The following is a 27,071-nucleotide window of genomic DNA, read 5'->3' as shown; positions in this document are numbered from 1 at the left end:
TGTTCGTTTTTAAAAACCAAGCTGAATTTGTATCAAATGTCAATCACAATTATCCTACTCGCACAAGTGACATTCCTTATCCGAAACATAGGCTAGCTTTGTTTGAAAAAGGTGTATATTATATGGGCATCAAATGTTATAATAAATTAAATGTTGATATTAAGAAGATTACTGTAGAAAAAATGTTTAAAAGAAAATTAAAAACGTTTCTTATAGATCTCGAACCATATAGTCTTCAGGATTATTTTAGTTAGGCACATAAGATTGGGGTAGTTATTTTTTGTGTGGGTAATGTTTTTGTGACGTCATTTCATTTTATTTTTGTTTTATACATCTTTGTGTAACTCAATGCAATTATGAAATAAAGCATACTAAAAAAAAAAAATAAAAAAAAAAATACTATGACATGGTTTTATAAGTGACGACTGACACCAAATGCCCCCAAAAATCAACTTATTTTGTGTAATCATAAAATTAATATTAACTCACCCACTATTACAGTTAACGGCCACATTGCTGTACCCAAAAACGACATAAAATATCTGGAAGTGACTATTGACAAAAAATTAAAATTTCCGAAACATTAGAACTAAAATTATCAGAAGGACAAAACAGTTTAGATCACTAACGTACAAAGACTAAGTACTAAAACAGCCACGACAATTTATAAATCCATCTGTAGACCTCTGCTAGATTATGGAAATGTATTGAGGATAAACGCTACTGAGAAAACCAAACAATACATACAAATTGAACTAAGACTAATTACAAAAATTAGACATATCAATAAACTTTTACATAATCCATCCAAAAAACTCTTTTATGAACGCATACAAATGACAAAAATTTCATGACAAACTAAATGGAAAAACAACCCTAACAACTGGACTATACTTGACCCTCTTTGTCTAAGAAGACGAACGAGACATACCCGATTTTCCTTTCCCTCCTGCACCAGATTGGAACAACTTAGATTTGAACTGTAAATTAAATTTTGATTTTTTTTGTAAATATCACCGTTCATTTTCCTTCTATATGTAATGTAACACGGGCAGAAAGACCATTTGGTCGATAGCCTATTCTTTGAGAATAAAGATTGCTTATATACCTATACATTTGTTAATCAGGGAATCTTTTTCTTTTGCTGTTTCTGAACTATTTTATTATTTTTACAAGTTAGTACTTTTGTTTAAAATACTCGTTGTGGGAAAAATTGTGTGCTGTCACTTTTGTGTTTAATTTCAGGACAAATAAAGAAGAACTACGTCATTTAGAGAGTCAGAGACAATTGAATCAAAGTATTCAAAGTTTTGTCCAAGATAATACGACAGAAACGCCTAGTATAGGAAATACAACGGACTTGCCCATTTTGGAGCACATTACCCGCTTTAGCTTTAATACTTCAGATGAGTCATTAGACATTGGTGTACCTGATAATAATAACAGTGAAATGGCCCCAATTATGTACATGGTAATCTACACAGTTTTAATTACACTGGCTGTAATTTTCACGAGTGTCAGGTATGATGCGGTTATCGAGTTATTCGAATAATTATTATTAATTAATTACTTCAGGTCCACGATGTTTTATAAAATATGTATGAACGCTTCAAAAACGTTGCACAATCGGATGTTTGCTAATGTGTTAAAGGCTCCCATGTCCTTCTTTGACTCCAATCCGTCCGGAAGAATTTTGAATCGATTTTCTAAGGATGTGGGTGCCGTAGATGAAGTTTTGCCTAAATGCGCTTTAGATACGCTTCAAATTTTTTTGGTGATGTCCGGTATTCTTGGAATGGTAAGTAAAAGACATAACTTACTTTGAGTTACGTAATGAGCGTTTATTTATTGATTAATGATTTATTTATTTTTGTATTTTTACCTACAATAATCCAGTTAATAATTCACCATTCAATAGCCCATCAATCGAGAAAAAATTGTTATTTTGTTGAACAATGCTTCTTAAGGAAGATACAGTCCTACAAAAATACATCAATTTTGATCAAATTTGGAAAAAGTACAGAGTGTCTAAATTACAGTGGTTCTTAGCTTTCTTGAGCAAACAGCTTCGGAAAAAAACAGTTTGTTGTACAAAGGAACCCAAAGAATTTGCTAGAAAATATTTTCAGTTTTAGCAAATGTCCACAAGAGGGCATACTAACAACTTTAAAAAGCGCGTATCTGAAACATTTCAAATACAAGGTTACTTTGAAAATTCTTGTAAAAGGCAGGTACATTTACTAGTCACAACTTGACTAAAACCTTTTTCTCCATCTCTTGATATAAAGTGCGGTGAAAAGTTGCCTCAAAAAAACTGCGATAACCTCGAAATCCTTTGTCGTAGAGCATTAAGTTTGGCACCATTGAACACGCAGTATTGTTCTACAGAATAATAAATAATTGTTTATTTTTGTCGATAGAGGTAGCGCTTTTTACCGTTAAGACAGTTTATAGAAAGAGTATTAAATGAGGAAAGTTTTAGAGAATTTTATGTGAAACTTATTTCCGGTTTCCAAATTAAATTATCTTGAAAGTATATAGTTGTGAACGTCATTTAATACCTACCCAAATATTTGGTCCTCGCGGTGTAAACGTAATAAATAAAACTTTATTTCAGGTATTTATCGTGAGTCCTTTGATGATTATCCCTGCTATCATTTTGGGTTATCTTTTTGTGTACGCCCGTAACGTATACCTGGCTTCTGCCCAAGATATCAAGCGGCTAGAGGGCACCACCAAAGCTCCAGTTTTCTCTCACGTTTCGGCTAGCCTTTTTGGTATCTCCAGTATCAGAGCGTTCAAAGCACAAGACATGATATCCAGGGAGTTTGATATTTTGCAGGTAAGAAATAAAAGATAATTCATTAGTTTTAAAATGACATAGATTTACCTATTTTTATGTGAAGAGGATAATAATATAAAAATATTAATTTTTAAGTTACATTTAACCCGATTATTTTCTTCACCATATTTCCAGCCAATTAAATTTGGAGAAATGATCAAGCCTAACCAATGACAGGCGTTTTATAGTGACAATTGCAATTAATTCTTAGAAACGTAACATTGCATCCAATCAGGTCAATTTACTACTGAATAAAGTGTTGACATCGGTTAAATCTGGGTTTTTGTCGGGATAAAAATCCGCCTTTTTATCAGCGTTGTAGCGTTACACAGACACAGTCTGACACACACTAAATATTAAATATTTAGTTTGAAATATCCACAAAGAATATCGCGCTTTCAGTGAGTTTAGATCAAATGCGTCAAAAAAAAATCGCTAAAAGAACTCAAAGATGTATGCTAAGCATTTGCGTAAATCTCAGTACAGTGAGTGTGTAACGGGTTACTTCTGACATCAACGCCAGATTTTAAATAATACCCGTAAATCTTAAATAAATATTCAGTAAATGTATATTAGCATCCACATAGTACGCATTGCACGATAATACAAAGGCCTGTAAACTATAGTTACACCACACTTACAATTAAATAGACATAAACAAAACTACACTTACATCAGACAGGCCTGTCAACGCAACTTACACACTAAGTCTTATTAGTGGCGAGGTAATTCAAAAACGTGCCACGGGTGATCGTCCACTATTCTGAGTGACACACTTGTCCATCCAGGAATTTCGTGCGGTACCAAATACACTCTTGTACGCAGGAGTCCGTTTACAGTGTCCAGTGGTAACTTTTCCTCGACAATGTTAAACTTGGAGCAATCAAAAGCTGTAAAGGGTTGTAAATTCCCCATCTTAGTTATATTCACCTAACAACATAATTATTTACCTGGAAGGTTTGGCCGACATGCCCTGTGTTATCCAGCTATTTTATCTTATACCGTCTTAATTAATATAAATACTATTGTGATTTATAATATTGTTTAAATTTCTTAAACACACGATAATTTCGCCTACTACTACGAAATCTCAATTCAAACAGACCTGCACGAACCACTTTTAACCGACAATCTTTTTTTACCTTACATTCTTTCTCCGCTCATCTCCCCGATAAGCCATTCGAGTATTCGTTTCATTTAGTATAGTAAACTATAATACAATTTTACTCTAAACGCACGACAAAAAAAACCGCAGCCAGGTATCGGACTTTGTCCTCTCAGATTCGAAAAGAATCTGGCCACCGACGTCATCACCCATACGCACGTCACCACCAATCATCTCGAAAACTGTATCAATTAATTTATATACGTTGCAAGTGGTTGGTAAAAAAGTAGCTTCCAGATTGCTACTTTTTTGGACCAATCATAAAATATCAACAGTGATGCGATTTATGTAACTGCTGCACATGTGGACTGGAGAATAAGTGTTTTCGAAGCGTACATGCGATCAAATTGCGATATTTTCTAGTCGCTTAAAAGTTAAGAGAAAAACGTGGAATGTAGGCGAATAATCAAACAAGAAATAGGATAACGTAACACTGTAATTGAAAGGTAAATGTTTTGAATGTGACAAATAAAAAAGCAAACTTCAATTACATTGTTATGTCATCCTATTTTTGTTTGATATTCCGCCCATTATCCTAGTGCTCATAACCGCATTTGGCCACTTGCGTTTGACGACACTTATTTTCTATTGGTCATCGCTAAGTTTTGATGTTTAGTGTCTCTAAACGCGGCAATTTTCAATTGTCTCTTGTCACTAATTTGTCAAATATTTGTTTACCTACGTAGATTTTGAACAGTCTTGTAATACTAAGTAAAAGTCTTATACATTTTTCCATTTGCTTTGCAATTCTTCTGTAGAATATAAAAAAATCATTTCTGTTACAAAACATATTGTTACGATTTTCCCGTGGGTTCACACAAAGTCAGTTTAACTCAACAATTAATAACTTTATTAATACTTCAAAACACTCCGTACAATAATTAACACAGCTACTAAAAACACTACTACAATTCCACCACTATTCCACTATTTAAACTTTACCGCGTTCCCAAATTCACTACTCTACTACTCTCGTCGACGCCGCTTCTTTTATATTCACAAACCACGTTCTAGAATGACCGCGAAACGCTTCGCGATTTGCTTCGAATCTTCCAGGTGCGGCGCCTTCCTAACTGTGGCCTACTTTAATACGCGCCCGGCCAGATATTGCGGCGCATCGGTTTCATCCTGACTCGAGTATAGTAGGCCCAAACCGTAACACTGCCCCCCTCTTAAAGCTGATCGTCCCGATCCGCTTCATCTAATCCCTGGTATTTCTTAAGTCTGTCCAGATGGACAATTTTCATCTTGCCTTTGGGGCTGCGTTGGACTCTGTATGCGACGTCGTTTAACCTTTTTACCACATTGTAAGGTCCCTCCCAGTGTCGTTGCCATCTTTGACTTAATCCTTTGCTCCTCCTGGGTTGAAACATCCACACGGCATCACCTTCCTTATAATTGCCACCAGTTGGTCTGTGGTCCAGTGTCGTCTTCATACGGTTGTTGTTTGGTTTCATCTTCTCTCTCTCAAGTTCCCGAATTTTGCTGGATCCCTTCTGTAACGAACACTGGTCACACCGTTTACACCATTCCTCAACGTCCTTTCTGAAGTTAATCCAGTAAAATCGATCTCTTATTCTAGCCAAAGTCTGGTTTACTCCAAAGTGTCCTCCTCCGCGACTGTCATGTAGTTCTCGCAGCACATTCTCTTTGCAGGAATTGGGCACTATTGTTTGGTAAACAAAGCGTTTTCCGTCTGGACTTTCCCATTTGCGAGTAATTAAGTCATCTCGCAGTCGAAGCGAATTCCACTGTAACCAGTAACCCCTTACTGTTGGTCCATATCTGGAAATCTGTTGCCAATCCGGTTTCAAATCCTTCTCCAACCATCTTCTGATTACTTTCAAATCAGAGTCTGAGCGCTGTCCTTTTATTATGACTTCCTTAGAAACGCTGCTCTTCATTCTTTTTGTAGCCTCTTTATCTGTCACCTTCGCGATTTGACCAATCCTCCAACCATTATGAATTTGTCCTTTCCGATACCTTAAGTCACTATCCAAAGCTTGACGATCCTCGACATATCGCGGTAAATGTCTTTCCGGATTCTTCATTTCCTGCTCCTGGTTACGCCAATTCTGCGGGGTCGGTAAACGAGACTGCTGTCTGCAATTCCATTGGTAATGTCCTTTACGTCCACAAATATAACATGTAATGTTTCTTTTAGCAGAGGAGTTCCGGTGATTTGTTCTGATGTCCTGGTTTCGTCGACACTGTGGGTTTGGAGAACAAGACCGCTGTCTGCAATTCCTTCTATAGTGTCCTTTGCGTCCACATCGATGACATTCCACTCTAGTGATCGTTCTAACTGTGTGGACTGAATAGTCTCTGGCTTTAAATCATTGCACGCAGCTTCAATTTCCAGCGCTCGAATCAGTAATTCGCTGTTGTTGCTCCCTTTGAACATCTTCAGCCATTTCTTTACCTCCGGATCTCGAATCCCATCTACAAAATACTGTGCCACAAGTTCTTCTTGGATTTCATCCGGGACGGCTGGGTAAGCCAGATGCAAAAGGCGACGAATTTCGGTTTCAAACTCTTCTAGATTTTCACCAGTTTTCTGCTGTCTTGCCATTAATTGCGTTCGATACAGTCCTTTCTTATGTTGATCCCCATAACGACGTTCTAATGCAGCTACTAATGCTTCATAGTTGCTTCGTTGAGCGATAGGCAGAGTCTGTAACAGCTCCAATGCAGGTCCTCGTAATGCCACCACCAGTGCTACAGCCATTTCCTCGTTACTCCATCGATTTGCATTTGCAGCGGCCTCAAATTGGAGTTGGTACGTTGCCCATGAAGTTTGACCATCGTATGTGGGAGGCTTGATCTTGTTGAGCCCGTTTCCGGTGAACACTGTAGAGCTGACTCCTCTGCTGTCAATTTTCTGCTCTAAGTCGCGTAGCTTTATCTCAACATCATTCTGATTTTTATGAATGTCCCGAACATCAATCTGAATTTTATTAATGTCCTCCCGAACATCAACCTGAATTTTATTAATGTCCTCCCGAACATCGTCTAATTTTACCTGAACATCACACTCCATCTTTTTGAGACTATCGGATACATACTCTTGGATTTCTGTCTTGTTCCGTGCTAGAACGTTCAATATTTCTACGTTACGTTTTTCTTGCCGCTCTCTATCTTCTTGACGCATTTCTATATCTTGTTGTAGCATTCTTTCTTGTTGTTGTCGAATCCTTTCTTGTTCTTCCTTCTCTTGTTGTCGAATCCTTTCTTGTTCTTCCTTCTCTTGTTGTCGAATCCTTTCTTGTTCTTCCTTGTCTTGTTGTCGAATTCTTTCTTGTTCTTCCTTGTCTTGTTGTCGATTTTGTTTAAGCATTTCCATCATAGCTGCAAGTTGGGCCTCCATGTTTGCACTTTGACGTCTTGTTATTGGCATAAAATAAATTTAACACACCACTGTTTCGAAAATCTCTAGTCCGGTTCTGAACACTGTCTTTAACCCGAAGTTTAGTTCCAATTCACGTCGCACTAAAGTCTGATCGCACTTCTGACACCAATTTTTACGATTTTCCCGTGGGTTCACACAAAGTCAGTTTAACTCAACAATTAATAACTTTATTAATACTTCAAAACACTCCGTACAATAATTAACACAGCTACTAAAAACACTACTACAATTCCACCACTATTCCACTATTTAAACTTTACCGCGTTCCCAAATTCACTACTCTACTACTCTCGTCGACGCCGCTTCTTTTATATTCACCAACCACGTTCTAGAATGACCGCGAAACTCTTCGCGATTTGCTTCGAATCTTCCAGGTGCGGCGCCTTCCTAACTGTGGCCTACTTTAATACGCGCCCGGCCAGATATTGCGGCGCATCGGTTTCATCCTGACTCGAGTATAGTAGGCCCAAACCGTAACAATATTAATTGTCCTTTCAGAGAAATGGGGTATTTTCCTGTCTCAATTTTTTGTTTATTGACACTTTATCTGGAATGTTCCTAAAGGCTTCTTCATCACCTCCGTATTCATCTTGAAAGCAAGGATGAATGGAAATACCTTCTAATGTCAACTGCCACATAAAAACTGACTGACTGATTACCAATTTATTAGCAGAAATTATATTTATAATGTTCAATAACTGTTTCCCTTTAAATGACATTTTTTGTTTGCAGCTGTCAAACGCTAGAAGTTGAAAATTTTTATTTTCTTACGGGCTGTCATTTTCAAATTTTACTTCTAAAGGAAACGCCAACGAAAACTGCATTCACGTCATTGAAGACGTAATTTTAAGAATTGAGTGGCTACGTTTCTCTCGCATTTACATATGCAAAACAGAACAGGAAATCTACTCAATGTAACTATGAACTGAATTATAGTTCACTTGGGTTTCATCTCACAAATGTTGAGAAGTTTGGCGGCATTGTTTATCTATGACGTAATGATAGTATATGATGTGAATGCAGTTTTTGTTGGCGTTTCCTATACCAATAGAAAATGAGTGACGTGCCAATTGAAATAACATATTATTTTACAAAAAATAATTTAGGATTTTTTTACATAATTTAGGACCAACATACCGGCACTTGGTGTTTGTTGTTACATACCAGCGAAGCATTGGGTTTCTACTTGGATATAATCAGCACCATCTTTCTTGCCTTGGTTACTTTCCAATTTCTGATTTTCGAAAACGAAAACACAGTCAGTGGAAACGTCGGACTTGTCATAGCCCAAAGCCTGATCTTGACTGGTATTTTTCCGATATTTGACGAATTATGACGGCTTATGCAATTTGATTTATATGTACAGGAATGTTGCAATATGGCGTGCGTCAGTCTGCGGAGGTGTCTTCTAATATGACCAGCGTTGAACGAGTTCTGCAATATACGCGATTGGAGGAGGAAGGTCCATGGGAACCGCTTCCCGCTCATCGGCCGCCATCTAATTGGCCTAACTTGGGTCATGTCGACATTAGACACGCGTATTTAAGATACACACCCGATGGACAACCGGCCATTAAAGACTTAAACGTCGAGTTCAAGCCGGGTGAAAAAGTGGGAGTTGTTGGAAGAACCGGAGCAGGTTTGTTTTGTTTTATTATGTAACATACCATATCTCCAAGGTTTGTTCATATTCAGGAAAAATGCTACAAAATTTTCTGAAGACTAAGTGCAAGTCCAATTCGAAGTGATTAAATAATATTTGTCATAAGGATGTAGAAATATTGAAATAGTACAGGAGTAAACAGGAAATGTGACATTTTAACTAAAGTGTAAAATAACTCTATTTTTCAGTCGAAATGGAATTAGTTTGTTTGGTGCATCCTGCCACTTTTTGCCTTGTAACTTTTTAAGGAGGCCTCTAATTTAATTTTAAAATCAAGTTAGACTTTTTTTCCGTCAAAACGGCATTTGAAGGGCACGTGACTGTTTTAAATTCCAAATAATATGTGAAGGGTGACTGTTTTTACAGTGAAAACATCAAAAAGGAATCCTGAAGGTCACTTGACTGTTTTCAATGTCAAATTAGTAAATGCCAATATTATTTGAATGGTTACGTGACTGCTTTTAAAGTAAACGGTCTTGGGACGATTTTCAATGATCAAATTTGTTTTTAACGATCCAGCGTCTCTTTTTTAACGTCAAAATGGAATTCTAAAGGTCACGTGACCGTTTCTAAGTTTAAACAGCAGTGGAACAATGTAAGGGAATAGAAAAGAAATTTCTTTCTTCATCTCACTTTGACTTGCATGTCCTACTACAAGTCTGCCTTGTTTAAATCTCTGTTTCTATATCTATCAAGTTACATAGTACCCCTACTAATGTTTTTTAGAGTTACGTGCCTTTTAAGGTAAAAATAATCACTTGACATTTTTTTAACGTCAAAATAAAATCCCGAAAGGTCACGTGACCATATACACTGAATCACGTGACTCTTTTTAACATCAAAAGGGATCCTGAAGGTCACGTGATTTTAACAATAAAAATGGCATTCATAATGTATTATACAGTGTGACCCATTTAGAATCGAAACACCCCTATAAAATTTTTTAGGTTATTAACCGATTTCAATGATTTTTTTTTTAAATAATTAGGAATGAAATGTCTATTACGGGAGAAAATTTTAAATATTTATTTCAGTTTTCAGGTCATATTACGATACTTTTTCTTGATAGAAAATGGAGAATTTTTATTAGCGATTTTTTTATTGAAAAAATTACTACGCCACTGGAAGTATAGTGATTTCAAATAGCTGTGACCAAAATTTCATGAAAATCCATTCATTAATAACAAAGTTATGACAAATTAAAATTCAAAAATCCTCTAAGCTAACGGTCACAAAAGAACACCCTGCATCAACTGTTGCCATAGAAATGGTGTTACTATTTACTTGTTTATTATTAATTATTAATTGATTAATTTCTAAAAAAATAAAAAAAATAAAAAAAATTTTGGTCACAGCTATTTGAAAGCACTATAGATCCAGTGGCTTAGTAATTTTTTCAATAAAAAAATCGCTAATAAAAATTCTCCATTTTCTATCAAGAAAAAGTATCTTAATATTACCTGAAAACTGAAATAAATATTTAAAATTTTCTCCCGTAATAGACATTTCATTCCTAATTATTTCAAAAAAAAAATCATTGAAATCGGTTAATAACCTAAAATTTTATAGGGGTGTTTCCATTCTAAATGGGTCACACTGTATATAAAATTTAGCACCCGGCGCTGGATCAGTCAAATCCAGCACTGAATAGTATATGCCCAAAAGGACACTCAGCCATCCTAACTAAAAGGTTTCCGTGTTATCGCTATTTTCAGCCATATTGCTTCCTTGATTATAATAGTAGTTTTCCTATTCAGTGTGCAAAGTTATGTTTTCCCACACGCGAAAGCAGTTAGACGAACGACGCGAAGCGGAGTTCGGATAAGCTTCAAGTTCTTCTTCTCACTTTGCGAAAAACATTTACCCTTTCTGTAAACTAGGAAAAAACGATTGTTTGACTTTTTTGGACGTAGGCCGGTGTATCTTCTGTACAGTTGCAGCTAGGTTCCGTTATGAACTTCTTCTGATATTATAACGTTTCTTGCTGTATGATTTTTGGAATCCCTAATTTTAACAATTATGAGGTTTCCTTTGTCTTCAATATCTGTAGTGGTTAAATTGGCTAGCTCTTCCCTTCGACATGCACCAGCAAGTCTGAATATAGTGGCAACTTTAATTAACAGATAAATTTCATCTGGTGCGGAGTTCATAAAACTGAATATTTCTTCTTTTGTAAAAATTTTCGCCTTTTTAGGTTTAAAACCAACATTCTGCTTTTTCAGAAATGCAGTGAGCTTATAAAATTCACCGATATCGATGTCTCTTTTTATTTTTATTACATTTTTGAGCATTGAATACTTTGACCACATTGTGTTAGGTTAGAATTCTTTGCTTAAAGTAACAAAATACGCTAAAAGTACCTCTTCCTTTAAGGTTTTTATCCCCTTTTGTTCGCACCATTGGGTAAACAACTCGTACTGTTTCTCGTATTTTTCTCGCGATTTGAGAGGCAGCAATTGCAAACTAGCCATGTTGGCGGCTTTTAGAACATCTTCCGGAAGTTCATCTTCAGTGATATCCATTATTAAAATAGTTTTTTTAACTTAAATAAGTAAGAATAAACACTGTTGTAGACTTTAAATTGCATATAAATGCGTTGTTTGACAATGAGCTTTGGTTTCTAAGGAAACAAGCCTCATTTTCAAAGACAGAGACAAGGTAGTTTATTTACCTTAACTGTACGGAAGAATAATGTGAAAAAAGTCGTATTTTTTATATGAAACCCCTGAATATTATTACATTTTTGAATTCTACGCAAAATTCTAAGCAGATTTTATGTATAATAGTCTATATAAAACCACTGTTGCAAGGTATAATCAGCATTTTAAAAAGTGTGCGGGAAAAAATTTTTACGTATGCAAGGTAGCTTATTTGCAAACATTCGTAGAAAAAATTATTAACAACTCACACACTTCTGTTTCTGTGGGTCAACAATTAATACGCAACACTTCTACAGATAACCTCAAGGAAGACGTGACGTAGTAAATTTGATTATAAATGGAAAATGCAAAAAGTGTCGATTCTTATTGACTTTGACACCATTAAGAGAGTCTCCATAATATCTGGGAACCTTCTTTGGAGACTTTTGGTTGAATAATTCAAGTTGAATGTCCTTTTTAGGACCGGTACTTTCAGCTTCAAATAAATTTATTATTAAGATAATTTCTATAGAAATGACAAAATTGTCCAATAACCGCGTCTGATGTCACGGTTTCTGTAGATATTATCGTTAGTATAAAGTTATTCTGAACTGAAAAGACTGGCCCTTAGTGTTATGGTTTGTACCAGGTGATCTTTCTTGTCATTGTAGTGGAAAAAAATGAGTTGACTTATTAATTTGCATAACATCTACTTCACTTCCCTTCAAACCAAATCACTTGTCAATATCTTTTATACAGATATCAATATTATCTTTTCATTAGTTATTAAATAAAGGATAGTGACAACGTAATAAATAGGTATAATATGTGTTATTAGGAAAGTCCTCTTTGGTGGCCACGCTTTTCCGCTTGGCGCCGGTTGAGGGTCACGTGATACTTGATGGTTTGGACACTGCTGACGTGGGACTAAAGCCACTCCGGTCTTCGATTTCCATTATTCCACAAGTTCCTACCTTATTCTCGGGAACTCTTAGGTAAGTTTAGATCCATATACAGCAGAAAGCGTGCTAAGTTGACTTTTTTTCATCACACAAGTCAGTCAAGTCAGCTTTACTTTTAGTTCTCTTTTAAAATACCTCCAAAACCAGATATGTTCTATTTGTTTGTTGAGACGAGTTACTCATTTTTTCTTTGCTTATTGGGTCTTCTGTCTCACACAAAAAAGGTTTGTTGGGAACATGGAATTTCGCACTATTTTCAACTAAGTTGAAAATAACATTAACCTAGTCGTCCCAACACAAGACCACTGACTTAGGCTCGGTCTTGTTACCTAAAAACGCTGACGTTTCGGTGGAAAATCTACCACCGTCTTCAGAGAATCTAAAAAAGAAAGAACACAACGGCAGAACACAGAAAACAACAACTTAATAAATATTAAACCTGATAATGTTCAATTTGGAACTCTGAGAAGGGTTTTGTCAATAAAAATTGACATAAATTTTGACTTTTGTCATTCCAATAGGAAAGGTTATCTATTGTTGTAGTGACAGGTGGGTTTTATAATGAAAACAAAATTACAAGAAATTTCAGTTTCGTTTGATATGACCAAGTGTTATCTCCTCCTCTAGAATATTTAACCAAGTTTGGTCAATAGAGGATGTAGCAACACAGGAGTCATGGTGTAATCTAATATATGCACTTTCTTTTATTTTACGTCTTTTTGAAAAAGTTTGTTTGTCTATGATACTACATTCATTCCATTTGACTCTATGATCATTATCAAACGCGTATTGGCATATATTAGATTTGTGAAAGTCTCCAGTTCTTAAATAATTTTGGTGTTCTTTAATACGTTTTTTTAAAGGTCTGGAGGTTTCACCAATATAAAATTGATTGCATTCGCAAGGAATTTTATATATCACGTTTCTTGTAGATTCATTTTCATTGTGAGGTTTTGTTTTAGTTAAGTGTGATCTTAATGTGTTTTGAGTTCTAAATCTTGTTCTGATGTTATATTTTTTAGCTATTCGTTTGATTTGGTCAGAAATACCTGGAATGTATGGAATAAAAAGGTTAGTAAAAGGTAAAATTTGATTTTGATTTCCAGATTGTTTTGGATGTTCTAAATCCCTAAAACATTTATTAATAAATGTTTCAGGATAGTCATTTTCTTTTAGAACATTTTTAATGAATAATTTTTCTTTATTAAATTGTTCATTATTGCAAATAATTTTGGCTCTATCAAATAAACTTTTTACAATACCTTTTTTTACCATTATTGGATGATTGGATTTGTAGTTTAAATATCTATTTGTGTGGGTTGGTTTTCTGTATACTTTTGTTTCAAATTTGTTTATGTCTTTTTTGATTAGAATGTCTAAGAATGGAAGTTCGTTATTTTGTTCAGTTTCGGTTGTAAATTTGATTGTGGGTTCTATTGAGTTTATGTGAGTTAGAAATTGTTGGAGATGATCATTACCGAATGGATATATTGTGAAAACATCATCAATACAGGGTGGACCATAAGTAATGGGACATAGAGCTACAGCATATTCCTGACATCAAAATAATGCGATTTACCTGAATTGTCCTATACCGAAAGTTAATATTAAGAAAGATACAGGGTGTGAAAGTTGAAATTTTATTTTTGTTTTTTTATCATATCTTCACGGTCGTTTGATATAAATTACTGAAAGTTGGTATAAAGGGGTTTTGGCAGGCGTAAAATACGATGCTTTCATTTGTTTTGTAGTAGCTGATAGGGGGCGCTAGCGGTAACCATCTCCGTCCCTTCAAGAGGCTCAAACTTTTTTTTACGGAACTGAAACGGCCATATGACTTCAAAATATGATTCTAAGATGTTTTCTACGTAAAAAAGGTATACTAGTTGTAAGTCTTAAAAGTCGACCGTTTTCGAGTTATTTAATCTTTTATTATTGCATGCATTTACATGTACAGCAGATTTTAATTACTATTTTTTTTTAAATTCTAAGTAGGATTTGATACAAAAACAAAAAGGGCGTTCATAACAACTAGCTTTATTTTAAAGTTTACAAACATTTTTTAAACGGTCAAATTTACATACAGAAACTGTTATGTGTGTAACTTAACGGTATACAGCACATATCGTATTAACATACGACAATGCATGCAATAATAAAACATTAAATAACTCGAAAACAGTCAACTTTTAAGACTTACAACAAGTATACCTTTTTTACATAGAAAACATCTTAGAATCATGTTTTGAGAGCATATGGTCGTTTCAGTTCCGTAAAAAAAAGTTAGAGTCTCTTGAAGGAACGGATATGGTTGCAGCTAGCGCCCCCTATCAGCTACTACAAAACAAATGAAAGCATCGTATTTAACGCCTGCCAAAACCCCTTTATACCAACTTTCAGTAATTTATATCAAACGACCGTGAAGATATGATAAAAAAACAAAAATAAAATTTCAACTTTCACACCCTGTATCTTTCTTAATATTAATTTTCGGTATAGAACAATTTCGCTAAATCGTATTATTTTGATGTCAGGAATATGCTGTAGCTCTATGTCCCATTACTTATGGTCCACCCTGTATATCTCCACCAGATTGTTGGTTTATAATTAAAATTATTAATGTTATTTTCTTCGAAATGTTCCATAAAAATATTACTTAATATTGGAGACAATGGAGAATCCATTGCCATTCCAGAATTTTGTTGGTAATAATCATCTCCATATTGGAAGAATGTTGTTTTAACACAAATTGTTAAAAGTTCTAAAATAGTGTTTACGCTTAAGCTTGTACGTTCCCCAAGACTTGAATCATTTTGCAATTTAGATCTAACAATTGAAAGAGTTTTGTCAACTGGGACGTTTGTGAATAAACTTACAACATCAAAACTTACCAGAATATGATTTGGATTAATGTCGATATGTTTGAGTTTTTCAAGAAAGTGAGGAGAGTTTTTTATGTAAGATTCTGTGTTACCTACTAAAGGATTTAAAATGTTTAGCAAGAAGCGAGCTAATGAGTGAGTAGGCGAATTTATACTACTCACAATTGGCTTTAATGGCATGTTATTTTTATGAATTTTAGGAACACCATAAAAATGTGGTGTTTTGCTATTATGTGGCGTAAGATTACGCCTCTCAAGATCAGAAAATTGATCTCGATGTTTTTTTAAAGTAGTGTAAATTTGCCTTTCAATTTTTTCTTTATTTAGTTTTGTGTAATTGTTTTCATTTAAAAGAGTCATGACTTTGTTGTGGTATGTAATAGAGTCCATTATGACTGTAGCGTTACCTTTGTCTGCTGGAAGTATTTTTATGTTGTTGTCTTTTTTGAGAGAGTATGATGCTTGTTATTCAGGTTTGGATAGGTTTTGTTTGATTTTGTGTTGTTTTTCTAAGATAAGTTTTGATCTTATTTTAAATTCTTGTTGATGTTCTTCTGACAAATTTTGAGTTGTCTCTTCAATTGCAGAAATAATATCAAGTTTGGGAATGTGTTGTGGTGTAATGGCAAAGTTTAAACCTTTTGAAAGAACAAGTTTTTCGCTATCAGATAAATTTTTGCTAGAAACATTTATTACAGTTCTTTGTTGAAGATTATTGACCTGATTGTGACTATTTACAAGTTGTATATGTATTTTTTCTTCCATTAAATTATTAAATTTATTGATATGAATTTGTTTTTGCTTATTACAATTTATATGATAGCTATTCAGAATACATTGCCACATATGATTAAAATCATAAAAAAAAAAAAACCTACTTTTGCCTTTTTGGATGCCTTATTAAGGTGGATTTCCAGACAGGAAAGGGGAAGAGACAGGAAAGGGGAAGTGGTGCAGGAGTTTATGGCGAGAGACCTAAGGTAAGCATCAGCATACCACTAGGAAAACACGCCACAGTTTTTCAAACGGAAATATATGCTCTGTTATGGTGCATAGAAGAAAACATTAGAAGGACTTACAAAAATAAGCAAATTCTAATAATAACTGACAGCCAGGCGGCCTTGAAAGCACTGCTTACGTGCAAAACATCGTCAAGACTGGTAGATGAGTGTCTACAGAGAATTACGGAACTGGCAGAACATAACAGGGTAAAACTTGTATGGGTACCAGGTCACTCAGGCATTCCTGGAAATGAAAAAGCAGATGAACTTGCCAGGCAAGGCTCAAATGCAAACATGATTGGACCAGAACCATCTGTAGGCATACCTAGATGCTCAACAAGACGGGTCACTGGAGAATGGATCAACACAAAACACCTGGAACGCTGGAAGACGTACCCAGGAAATAAGCATGGGAAGCAAGCTATTGCAGGACCAAATAAAAATAAGGCTCAAGAACTGCTAAAGTACAGCAGGAAAGAACTGAAAGACCTAACAGCGCTTCTCACAGGGCATGGACCTGTGAGACAACACCTGTTCACCATGAAACTATTCGATGATAACCTGGACTGCAGACTATGCGGGGAGGAAATCGAAACGTTTGAACACATCATATGTGAATGTGAAGCACTTGGTCAAAGGCGACAAACAATCTTCGGGAAAACTAAGTTAGTACTGAAAGAGATACAAAGAGCACCAAGCAAGGACCTTCTTCACCTCGTACGGGAAACAGGGATAATGGACTGGTGTAACTAAAGCACCACAAACATGGGGACAGTACAATAAGCCATTAGGCTTACGTGCTATCTGGAGCTGACAGCCGACAGACCCATGGAGAAAGAAAAAAAAAAAAAAAAAAAAAAAAAAAAGGTGGATTTCCACTAAATGCACAAAACAGAAACTAGTGTCTAATAGAACAAAACTACGTCTTTTCGCAAACTTTTTGAAGATTGACTTGTTTTGAGACAATTTTTTGAGTCCCATACCGAAGCAGTGAACATCAAAGGGTTTCGACATGTTTTAAAATATTCAACGGTTCTTCAATCATGGATTTTTCATATTCTTAGTGTAACTGGTTTAATAGCTGGTTTTGGTATAATTTTTAGACTCAAACAAAATCGTCCCGCTCAATGGAAACAGAAATTATGGGTGTTTTGTTTTTTTTTTGCGAGTTTTAGAAAACACAAGCAAAACAAATAGTGAACTGTTCCTTTAGTGGAAAACCGCTTTTAGAGATCCATTCCTTAATGACTTCTTTTCTATTTTCAATAATTTTTTGAGAAAATCGCTAAAACATTATTGCATCTATTATATTATACAAGATGATAGCCTTATTAATAGAAATAATACATATAAATGAAAATAAATGCTTGTTTCAGGTATAATTTAGATCCATTTGAAAAATGTTCGGACGAGCAGCTGTGGCGAGCAATTGAGAGAGTGGAACTGAAGCAAACTGGTGCTACCCTGGACACTGCCGTTAGTGAAGGCGGAGCCAACTTTAGTGCCGGTCAGAGACAGTTAATTTGCTTAGCTAGAGCAATTGTCAGGTTAGTTATTATTAGAGTCCGGATTAAAAAGCACTAAAATCGTGAAAAAAAGCGCTTAAAAAGCAAAATTATTTTCCTCAAAAAAGCATAAAAATCTGCCAAATTTGTAGCGCTTTTCTAGCGGATTTCCTCGGTTACGTTGCCTCGGGTGCCACCTTCGTTATTTATAGTGGCTGAAGGTCCACTTTACAGTGCTTGGGTTTAGACAGCAGAAGTACTGTAGCCGGCGCCGTCTTACCAGAAACACCCCCAAACGGAAAACCCCGGAAAAATACTAAAAATGCCCCAATTTACAAGTTTTAAAATATCTACAGTTAACGGTACGGTTTAGAACAGCAAACGGAACAAATACCGGACGGACGGTTGTGCATATTTTTTTACTTACAGATACGCGGAGATCAGAGTTATCAACGGCACGGAACGGCTAGGCTAGCTGGTTTTCGATCTTTTAGTGATCGAAGAGCTTGAAAAGCTTTAAAAAAGCCCAAAACTCTTTCAGAGATAAAACATTTTTTACTTTTTTTGAGTTCAACTTCTAGAAATGTTTTGAAGCTTTCAAACTGCTTTAGAAGCATATGGAAGATTTTAACTGTTTTGAAAATTACTAAGGAGCATTTGGAATGTTTTTGGACTATTTAAAGAGCATATTGAAGGTTCTGGAATGCTTTAGAGGCATTTGGAGACTCTTACACGGATCTAGAAATTTTTGGAAGCTTCTAGACTGTTTTGATATCTTCTGGGAACTAGATTAGTTGAAAAGCATTTGGAATCTTTTCTAAATGTTTTTGGAAGCATCTAAACTGTTTTGAAAGCCTTCCAACTGTTTTGAAAGCAGTTTAGAGTTTCTGTAGTGTTTTGAAATCATTTTAGACTACTTTAGGAGCATTGAAGTTTCTGGACTGCTTTTAAGACATTTTACTTTGAACTTTTGGAAGCTCTTAAATTGCTCTAGAATCATACGAAAGCTTTTAGACTGCCTTGAAACTTTTTGAGAGCTTCTAGAAATAGTTGGATAACTTTAAACTGCTTGAGAAGTGTTTTGGAGTTTCTCCAGTGCTTTAAACCATTTTTAGACTAATTTAGGAGCATTTGGAAGGTGTTTGGACAGTTTAAAGCGCCTTGAAGGTTCTGGACTGCCTTTAAGGCATTTGAAACCTTGTAGACGGTTTTAGAAACTTTTGGAAGCTGTTAAACAGCTCTAGAGGCATACGAAAGCTTTTAGACTGTCTTGAAATTTTTTGAGAGCTTTTAGATAAATTGAAAAGCATTTGGAGGCTTTTAGAGTGTTCTAAAAGCTTTTGCAAGGTATTTTAGAGCTACTATAGTGTTTTGGAATGTTTTTACATTTTTTTAGACTACTCCAGGAGTATTTGGAAATTTTTTGGTCAGTTTAAATGTGTAAATTGATAGTTTAGAAGCCTTCAATATAGCAAAAGTCATTATTACCACTTAGAGCCAAATGGCCTACTGTGCGACATTACAGAACCAATAAGATTACGTCAAAACTCCTGCGTTTTTTTGGCAAAGCAGTTGTTAGTTTAGTTTATTTTTAAAAACTTGAAAACTCGTTCAAAAATTAGTTAAACCATACAAAAATAGCAGTAAATAAGCACAAAAAACTAAAAAGCAAAAAAAGCATGAACAAAATCTGTCAAATGACCTGTTTTTGCATAAATTGTTCACATGAGATGTCAAAGGTTGGTTGGTTGCTTTTATTATTTACAAAAAGCAAAATTTCTAGAAATCCGGACTCTAGTTATTATTGATAGTAACTTTTGACGTTCGATTGCTAATTGATGGCTTTTGTCAGTAAATGCTCTATTGTATGCTGTTGTTAAAACAAACAGGGTGCTCCATTAATGAAAACTGCTCTCATGTCAAAATTTCACATCTGACGTCAGTTTTTATTTCTTTTTTAGGTCAGATTCTGGAGGTTGCGGAAAAATTCTATAGTTTTGCTAATTTAATCTGTACTCTTCTATTAAGAAAAATCTATCCATTTCTCTGGCAATTTCAAGTCCTATAAGATTATTTTAATTTACACCGCCTACAAATTTTTGCAAAAAACATTTCGTATGCATCAAATCATCAAATATCGTAAAGCATCATTCACATAAACTTTATGGCTATTGCAACGGTAAGGTATGTGTACTGCTAAAGGTTAGGTACATTATAAACTAATGTACTGTTCACACTTATATACTGCGGAATTAATAACTTAATAGTAGTGCAAAACCTATCTAGCTTTTAGCTTTTACTCTTAAGTTTTGCCACCTTAATACAAGCAACCAATAAGGAGAGCCATTTCAGACGTCTGACACATGCGAATTTTTCTTGTCAATTAACTGTTCAAAATTCGAAAATTTGAAAGCATGCTTTTTTGTATTTGTTTATGAATGTCTGTTCAGTTTGTACCCCGAAGTCTAGACAATGGTTACTATTATTAGTATGATGTTTAAGTCTTGTGTTTCTGAAATCCTAACCTGATTTTCTAATTTTAATTTATTGTCAATGATTTTTGGTCTCAAATGATCATTTGTCTACTTCTTGCAGTGCACTTGCCATTAACAGTACAAATGCACTGCATGTTATGTGAATGTTACTTAACTTTATTTACACTGCTGCTGCAGAAACTAAAGTTTATCTATGAATTTTTGGTATTTATGTTTAAATACTTTTTTTTATTTTACAGAAATCACAAACTATTAGTAATGGACGAAGCCACTGCTAATGTAGACCAACAAACTGACTCGTTAATTCAAAGTACAATTCGTCAAGTGTTCCGAGATTGCACTGTCATCACAATAGCTCATAGGTAAGTGCAAATTTTTTTTGTTGTGTAGGTGTGTTGAAACAATTCATACCGGTACTGACAGGTAGTTCTTTAAAATATGATTTCTACTACCGAGCGTACAAATCGACGGTACATTTTTGGAAAAAAATAAATGTCACTGTCATATTCCACAATGTATTTTTACGGCAAATGGCCGACTTAGAATCAAACTGTTTATTAGCTTTTTCAACATAAAAGTACATTTTTTTTGTAACATGTAATACATCATTTTAATGCAAAAAACGTGCTCTATTTTTAACTAGATAAAAAAACAAAATGGCGTCCATAAGAAAAAAATAAGTTGATGATGGTATCTCGAGACCGAAACGTCGGAACTGAAAACGAAATACACAGAAAGATAGTTCCTAAAAAGTTGCTTTAGCAATGTACAACCCAAATTTTAAAATTAGCGAAAATACAGCACTTTTTTGAAAATGGTTGTTGTTGGTTTTTCGAAAATAATTCAAAAACGAAGCAAAAATTAAATAGTTTTAAAACGGTGTTGGATTGCCTATTAAAGTCTCTAAAAACTTTCCCCATTTAAGCTCTTACGGGAAGCGAGATCCCTGTATAGAGAATCGAATCTTGGACATACTGTATAGCACTTGTTGGGTCGGTCAGTTGGAAACATATGGTATCAAGAAATAAAGTTCAGTTGAAATTGGTCATCTTATTTGTCGTAAAACCATTACTTATGGGACACTGTGTATATCTAAGCACAAATATATCTTTGGTACATTTGAGAGTACATAACTTTCCAGATAAACTTAAAAATGCTTATATTAAAGCAATATACAAGAAAGGTGATAAAACCAGTGAATCAAACTATAGACCAGTGTCCATATTGCCGAATATTAGCAAGATATTTGAAAAAGTTAGTCAGTGTTCTCAGACAGACAGAATAAATTTAGAAAAGGAAAAAATACGATTAGGGCCATATACCAAGCATTGTCGGGTGTGTTTTCTTCGCTAAACAAGAAGAAACATACATTAGCGATGGGTTTAGATTTATCAAAAGCTTTCGATACAGGAAATCATCACAAACTACTGGAAAAATTGGAACGATATGGGATTAGAGGTCGTGCACATGAGCTTATCAAGTCATACTTGACGTGTAGAACCCAGCAGGTAGTAGAACGTGATCATGAAGGAAAATCAATAAAATCTAATAAAATTGACATTACTAAGGGGGTTCCACAGGGGTCTATACTGGGACCACTCCTTTATATTATTTATACAAATGATCTGCTTGCTGTATCTGGGGAAAACACCGTCTTGTATGCGGATGATACTACGTTAATTTTTAGCGAAAAACTGAACTATTTTTACAATAATGATTTAGTCTTAAACATACTTAAAACGCAATGCATTTTGTTCACATCAACATCTGTAAACGTATTAATTTTTTTGTAATTAACATTGATGACCGCTTAGACTGGGGAGTGCATGTTGGGGAGGTTGCTGCTAGCCTGAGTCGCTATTGTTATGCGCTAAGGATAGTGTTGGGAAGGACCGGGAATCGAAGCAGAGATGACTGCTTATCATGGCTACATCGACTCTAGAATCAGATATGGCTTGATTTTCTGGAGTAACTCCAGAGATATAAACAGGGTATTTATTTTGCAGAAGCGTTGTGTTCGAAATATATTTTCTATGAGTCTGATGGAGTCATGTAAGCCTGTATTTGTGTGTAACCAAATTTTAACTGTCACTTGTTTGTACATTATGGAGTGTGTTATGTTTGTTTTTAGAAATAAGGATTTGTTTGAGGCATGTAGATTGGATCATAGCTATAACACTAGATATGCGTCTAATGTTATTTGCAAAAGATATGTGTTTAGTTTTCTTCAGAGAAATGTTACGTTTATGATGATGAAGATATATATTTTTCTTCCTGAAAAATGGAGTGTAATGACTTGGAATCGCCTGAAAAGTACTTTAATAGTATATTGTACAACAAGGGTGAAAAAGATGTCCCTATCGCATGAGGACGAAAATGTGTTTACATTATCACTTTTGACGCAGCCAAAGTTTGACCGGTGTCCCGGATTGTCACCTGATTAACAGGTGACAGCTGATTAACTTAGTCTTTTAGGTTGAGGTGTTAAATGAATTTGATCACCGCCCTCTGTACAAGAAAGCCAAGAAGGTGCATGCCAAAAATTCCAATATGGCCGAAATACTGGTTTGACAGTTTGCATTTGTTTGTATTGTGGAAATTGAGTTTTTCGATGATTAAATTAATTTTTAAGGTTTAAAGTCAAGACTTGGGATTACTTGCCAAAGTAATTTTTGTTTGCTATTATATATTGTTGTTTATATGTTTATTGCTCTAGTGAAAGTGTAGTTTGTGTTCATTTTATTGTATTATCACTATTGTTATTGTTCCTTCATTGTTCTATAATTTGTTGTTGGTTTTTTAACTTAAATTCTATTGCCTCTACAATATGCCGTCCACTTGTTGTTTGCCAAATTGTAAAAGCAATTTGGTGAAAGGCCCAAAAGTGTCAGTCTTTTACTTTCCAAAAGCCCCTGCTCGAACCCAACAGTGGTTGAAAGCTTTGAACTGGAATGATTTTACTCCAACACAATACTCAGTGGTAAGTACAATATGCTTTCTCATTCAGTAAACTTATTGCCTCTTACATACATAGGTATGTGAGTTACATTTTGAGGCCGCCTGCATTTTGAGAGCAACAAAGGTTTACTCTGAAAAAACAGGACAGCTTTTAGAAGTTCGATTGGCACATTTACATTTTAAAAGAAAGGTCTTGGTAATAATATAAAACCCATTTACCAGTTTTGCTTACCTAGCTTCAAGGATTTCCAAATTTTCTTTGATTGAGCAGTTTTCACATTAGTATGTTGTACTTTCCAGGACAAAAGGTTCTAACCAAACTTGGTTTGGCTGGACTTTATTGGGTATAAAAAGCCATATCTATACATATCTGGATCAGGAATGAAGCGTTCTTTGATTTTTCACTCACAACTTCTAATCAACTACACGAAAAAAAAAAAAAAAAAACATATTGTTACGATTTTCCCGTGGGTTCACACAAAGTCAGTTTAACTTAACAATTAATAAATTTATTAACACTTCAAAACACTCCGTACAATAATTAACACAGCTACTAAAAACACTACTACAATTCCACAATTATTCCACTATTTAAACTTAACCGCGTTCCCCAAATTCACTACTATCCTACTCTACTTCTAACTACCACGCCGTCGTCAACGCCGCTTCTTTTATATTCGCAAACCACGTTCTAGAATGACCGCGAAACGCTTCGCGGTTTGCTTCGAATCTTCCAGGTGTGGCGCTTCCTAACTGTGGCCTACTTTAATACGCGCCCGGCCAGATATTGCGGCGCTTCGATTCCATCCCGAATCGAGTATAGTAGGCCCAAACCGTAACACTGCCCCCCTCTTAAAGCTGATCGTCCCGATCCGCTTCATCTAGTCCCTGGTATTTCTTGAGTCTGTCCAGATGGACAATTTTCATCTTGCCTTTGGGGCTGCGTTGGACTCTGTACGCGACGTCATTTAACCTTTTTACCACATGGTAAGGTCCCTCCCAGTGTCGTTGCCATCTTTGACTTAATCCTTTGCTCCTCCTGGGTTGAAACATCCACACAGCATCACCTTCCTTATAATTGCCACCAGTTGGTCTGTGGTCCAGCGTCATCTTCATACGGTCGTTGTTTGGTTTCATCTTCTCTCTCTCAAGTTCCCGAATTGTGATGGATCCCTTCTGTAACGAACACTGGTCACACCGTTTACACCATTCCTCAACGTCCTTTCTGAAGTTAATCCAGTAAAACCGATCTCTTATTCTAGCCAAAGTCTGGTTTACTCCAAAGTGTCCTCCTCCGCGACTGTCATGTAGTTCTCGCAGCACATTCTCTTTGCAGGAATTGGGCACTATTGTTTGGTAAACAAAGCGTTTTCCGTCTGGACTTTCCCATTTGCGAGTAATTAAGTCATCTCGCAGTCGAAGCGAATTCCACTGTAACCAGTAACCTTTTACTGTTGGTCCATATCTGGAAATCTGTTGCCAATCCGGTTTCAAATCCTTCTCCAACCATCTTCTGATTACTTTCAAATCAGAGTCTGAGCGCTGTCCTTTCAATATGTCTTCCTTAGAAACGCTGCTCTTCATTCTTTTTGTAGCCTCTTTATCTGTCACCATCGTGATTTGACCAATCCTCCAACCATTATGAATTTGTCCTTTCCGATACCTTAAGTCACTATCCAAAGCTTGACGATCCTCTACATATCGCGGTAAATGTCCTTCCAGGTTCTTCATTTCCTGCTCCTGGTTACGCCAGTTCTGCGGGGTCGATAAACGAGACTGCTGTCTGCAATTCCATTGGTAATGTCCTTTACGTCCACAAATATAACATGTAATGTTTCTTTTAGCAGAGGAGTTCCAGTGATTTGTTCTGATGTCCTGATTTCGTCGGCACTGTGGGTTTGGAGAACAAGACCGCTGTCTGCAATTCCTTCTATAGTGTCCCGTACGTCCGCATCGATAACACTCCACTCTCGTGATCGGGCGTGATCGTTCTAATTGTGTGGACTGACTATTTCCTGATGCTGCCATTTGTTGCACTAATTGGCCGACCATTGATTCAATTTTACTTATTGATGTAGCAACATGATCGGCTGGCGGTTCTCTCTCCTCTTGAATAGTCTCTGGCTTTAAATCCTTGCACGCAGCTTCAATTTCCAGCGCTCGAACCAGTAATTCGCTGTTGTTGCTCCCTTTGAACATCTTCAGCCATTTCTTTACCTCCGGATCTCGAATCCCATCTACAAAATACTGTGCCACAAGTTCTTCTTGGATTTCATCCGGGATGGCTGGGTAAGCCAGATGCACAAGGCGACGAATTTCGGTTTCAAACTCTTCTAGATTTTCACCAGTTTTCTGCTGTCTTGCCATTAATTGCGTTCGATACAGTCCTTTCTTATGTTGATCCCCATAACGACGTTCTAATGCAGCTACTAATGCTTCATAGTTGCTTCGTTGGGCGATAGGCACCGTCTGTAACAGCTCCAATGCAGGTCCTCGTAATGCCACTATTAGTGCTACAGCCATTTCCTCGTTACTCCATCTATTTGCATTTGCAGCGGCCTCAAATTGGAGTTGGTACATTGCCCATGAAGTTTGACCGTCGTATGTGGGAGGCTTGATCTTGTTGAGCCCGTTTCCGCTGATCACTGTAGAGTTGACTCCTCTGCTGTCAATTTTCTGCTCTAAGTCGCGTAGCTTTATCTCAACATCATTCTGAATTTTATGAATGTCCTCCCGAACATCAATCTGAATTTTATTAATGTCGTCCCGAACATCATTAATGTCCTCCCGAACACCGTTCTGAATTTTATTAATGTCCTCCCGAACATCATTCTGAATTTTATTGAGACTATGGGTTACATACTCTTGGATTTCTGTCTTGGTCCCCGCTAGAACGTTCATTATTTCTTCGTTACGTTTTTCTTGCCGCTCTCTATCTTCTTGACGCATTTCTATATCTTGTTGTAGCATTCTTTCTTGTTGTTGTCGAATCCTTTCTTGTTCTTCCTTCTCTTGTTGTCGAATCCTTTCTTGTTCTTCCTTCTCTTGTTGTCGAATCCTTTTTTGTTCTTGTCGAATCCTTTCTTGTTCTTCCTTCTCTTGTTGTCGAATCCTTTCTTGTTCTTCCTTCTCTTGTTGTCGAATCCTTTCTTGTTCTTCCTTGTCTTGTTGTCGAATCCTTTCTTGTTCTTGTCGAATCCTTTCTTGTTCTTGTTGTCGTTCTTCCTTGTCTTGTTTAAGCATTGCCATAATAGCTGCAAATTGGGCCTCCATGTTTGCACTTTGACGTCTTGTTATTGGCATAAAATAAATTTAACACACCACTGTTCCGAAAATCTCTAGTCCGGTTCTGAACACAAGTCTCTAACCCGAAGTTTAGTTCCAATTCACGTCGCACTAAAGTCTGATCCCACTTCTGACACCAATTGTTACGTTTTTCCCGTGTGTTCACACAAAGTCAGTTTAACTTAACAATTAATAAATTTATTAACACTTCAAAACACTCCGTACAATAATTAACACAGCTACTAAAAACACTACTACAATTCCA

General features: G+C 35.8%; 2 protein-coding genes across 3 annotated transcripts in view; one reads left to right on the top strand and one right to left on the bottom strand.

Moving 5' to 3' along the window:
• The window catches only part of LOC145727701 (ATP-binding cassette sub-family C member 4-like), a 46,060-nt gene that overhangs the window by 17,407 nt on the left and 1,582 nt on the right, over window positions 1-27,071 (top strand). For both annotated transcript variants that reach the window (XM_081977506.1, XM_081977505.1), the window contains exons 15-22: window positions 1,246-1,521; window positions 1,576-1,798; window positions 2,618-2,842; window positions 8,543-8,723; window positions 8,783-9,055; window positions 12,557-12,713; window positions 17,940-18,110; window positions 20,803-20,925. In XM_081977506.1, the coding sequence (XP_081833632.1) occupies window positions 1,246-1,521; window positions 1,576-1,798; window positions 2,618-2,842; window positions 8,543-8,723; window positions 8,783-9,055; window positions 12,557-12,713; window positions 17,940-18,110; window positions 20,803-20,925 (1,629 nt within the window). The remainder of the gene's footprint in view (window positions 1-1,245; window positions 1,522-1,575; window positions 1,799-2,617; window positions 2,843-8,542; window positions 8,724-8,782; window positions 9,056-12,556; window positions 12,714-17,939; window positions 18,111-20,802; window positions 20,926-27,071) is intronic.
• LOC145727729 (uncharacterized) lies at window positions 4,586-8,192 on the bottom strand. Its single transcript, XM_081977545.1, has 3 exons — window positions 6,988-8,192; window positions 6,314-6,954; window positions 4,586-4,661 (listed from the first exon to the last, which is right to left on the bottom strand). The coding sequence occupies exons 1-3, from the start codon at window positions 7,402-7,404 to the stop codon at window positions 4,586-4,588; spliced, it is 1,134 nt and encodes a 377-aa protein (XP_081833671.1). The 5' UTR covers window positions 7,405-8,192.

The sequence above is a fragment of the Ips typographus genome, linkage group LG4 (genome assembly GCF_016097725.1).
Source record: "Ips typographus isolate SLU linkage group LG4, UJ_Ityp_2.0, whole genome shotgun sequence".
NCBI classification, from domain to species: domain Eukaryota; kingdom Metazoa; phylum Arthropoda; class Insecta; order Coleoptera; family Curculionidae; genus Ips; species Ips typographus.
The sequence above is the reverse complement of the archived record's forward strand: the minus strand, read 5'-3'. Positions and strand labels throughout refer to the sequence as shown.

What these genes read in the sequence shown, in the direction of transcription:
- LOC145727729 (XM_081977545.1), bottom strand. Translation starts at nt 7,404, where the DNA reads ATGCCAATAACAAGACGTCAAAGTGCAAACATGGAGGCCCAACTTGCA. An exon ending in AGGACATTAATAAAATTCAG is followed by an intron (nt 6,955 to 6,987) that starts GTTGATGTTCGG and finishes AATAAAATTCAG; the next exon opens with ATTGATGTTCGGGACATTCA. An exon ending in GAGACTATTCAGTCCACACA is followed by an intron (nt 4,662 to 6,313) that starts GTTAGAACGATC and finishes TTGACAAATTAG; the next exon opens with TGACAAGAGACAATTGAAAA.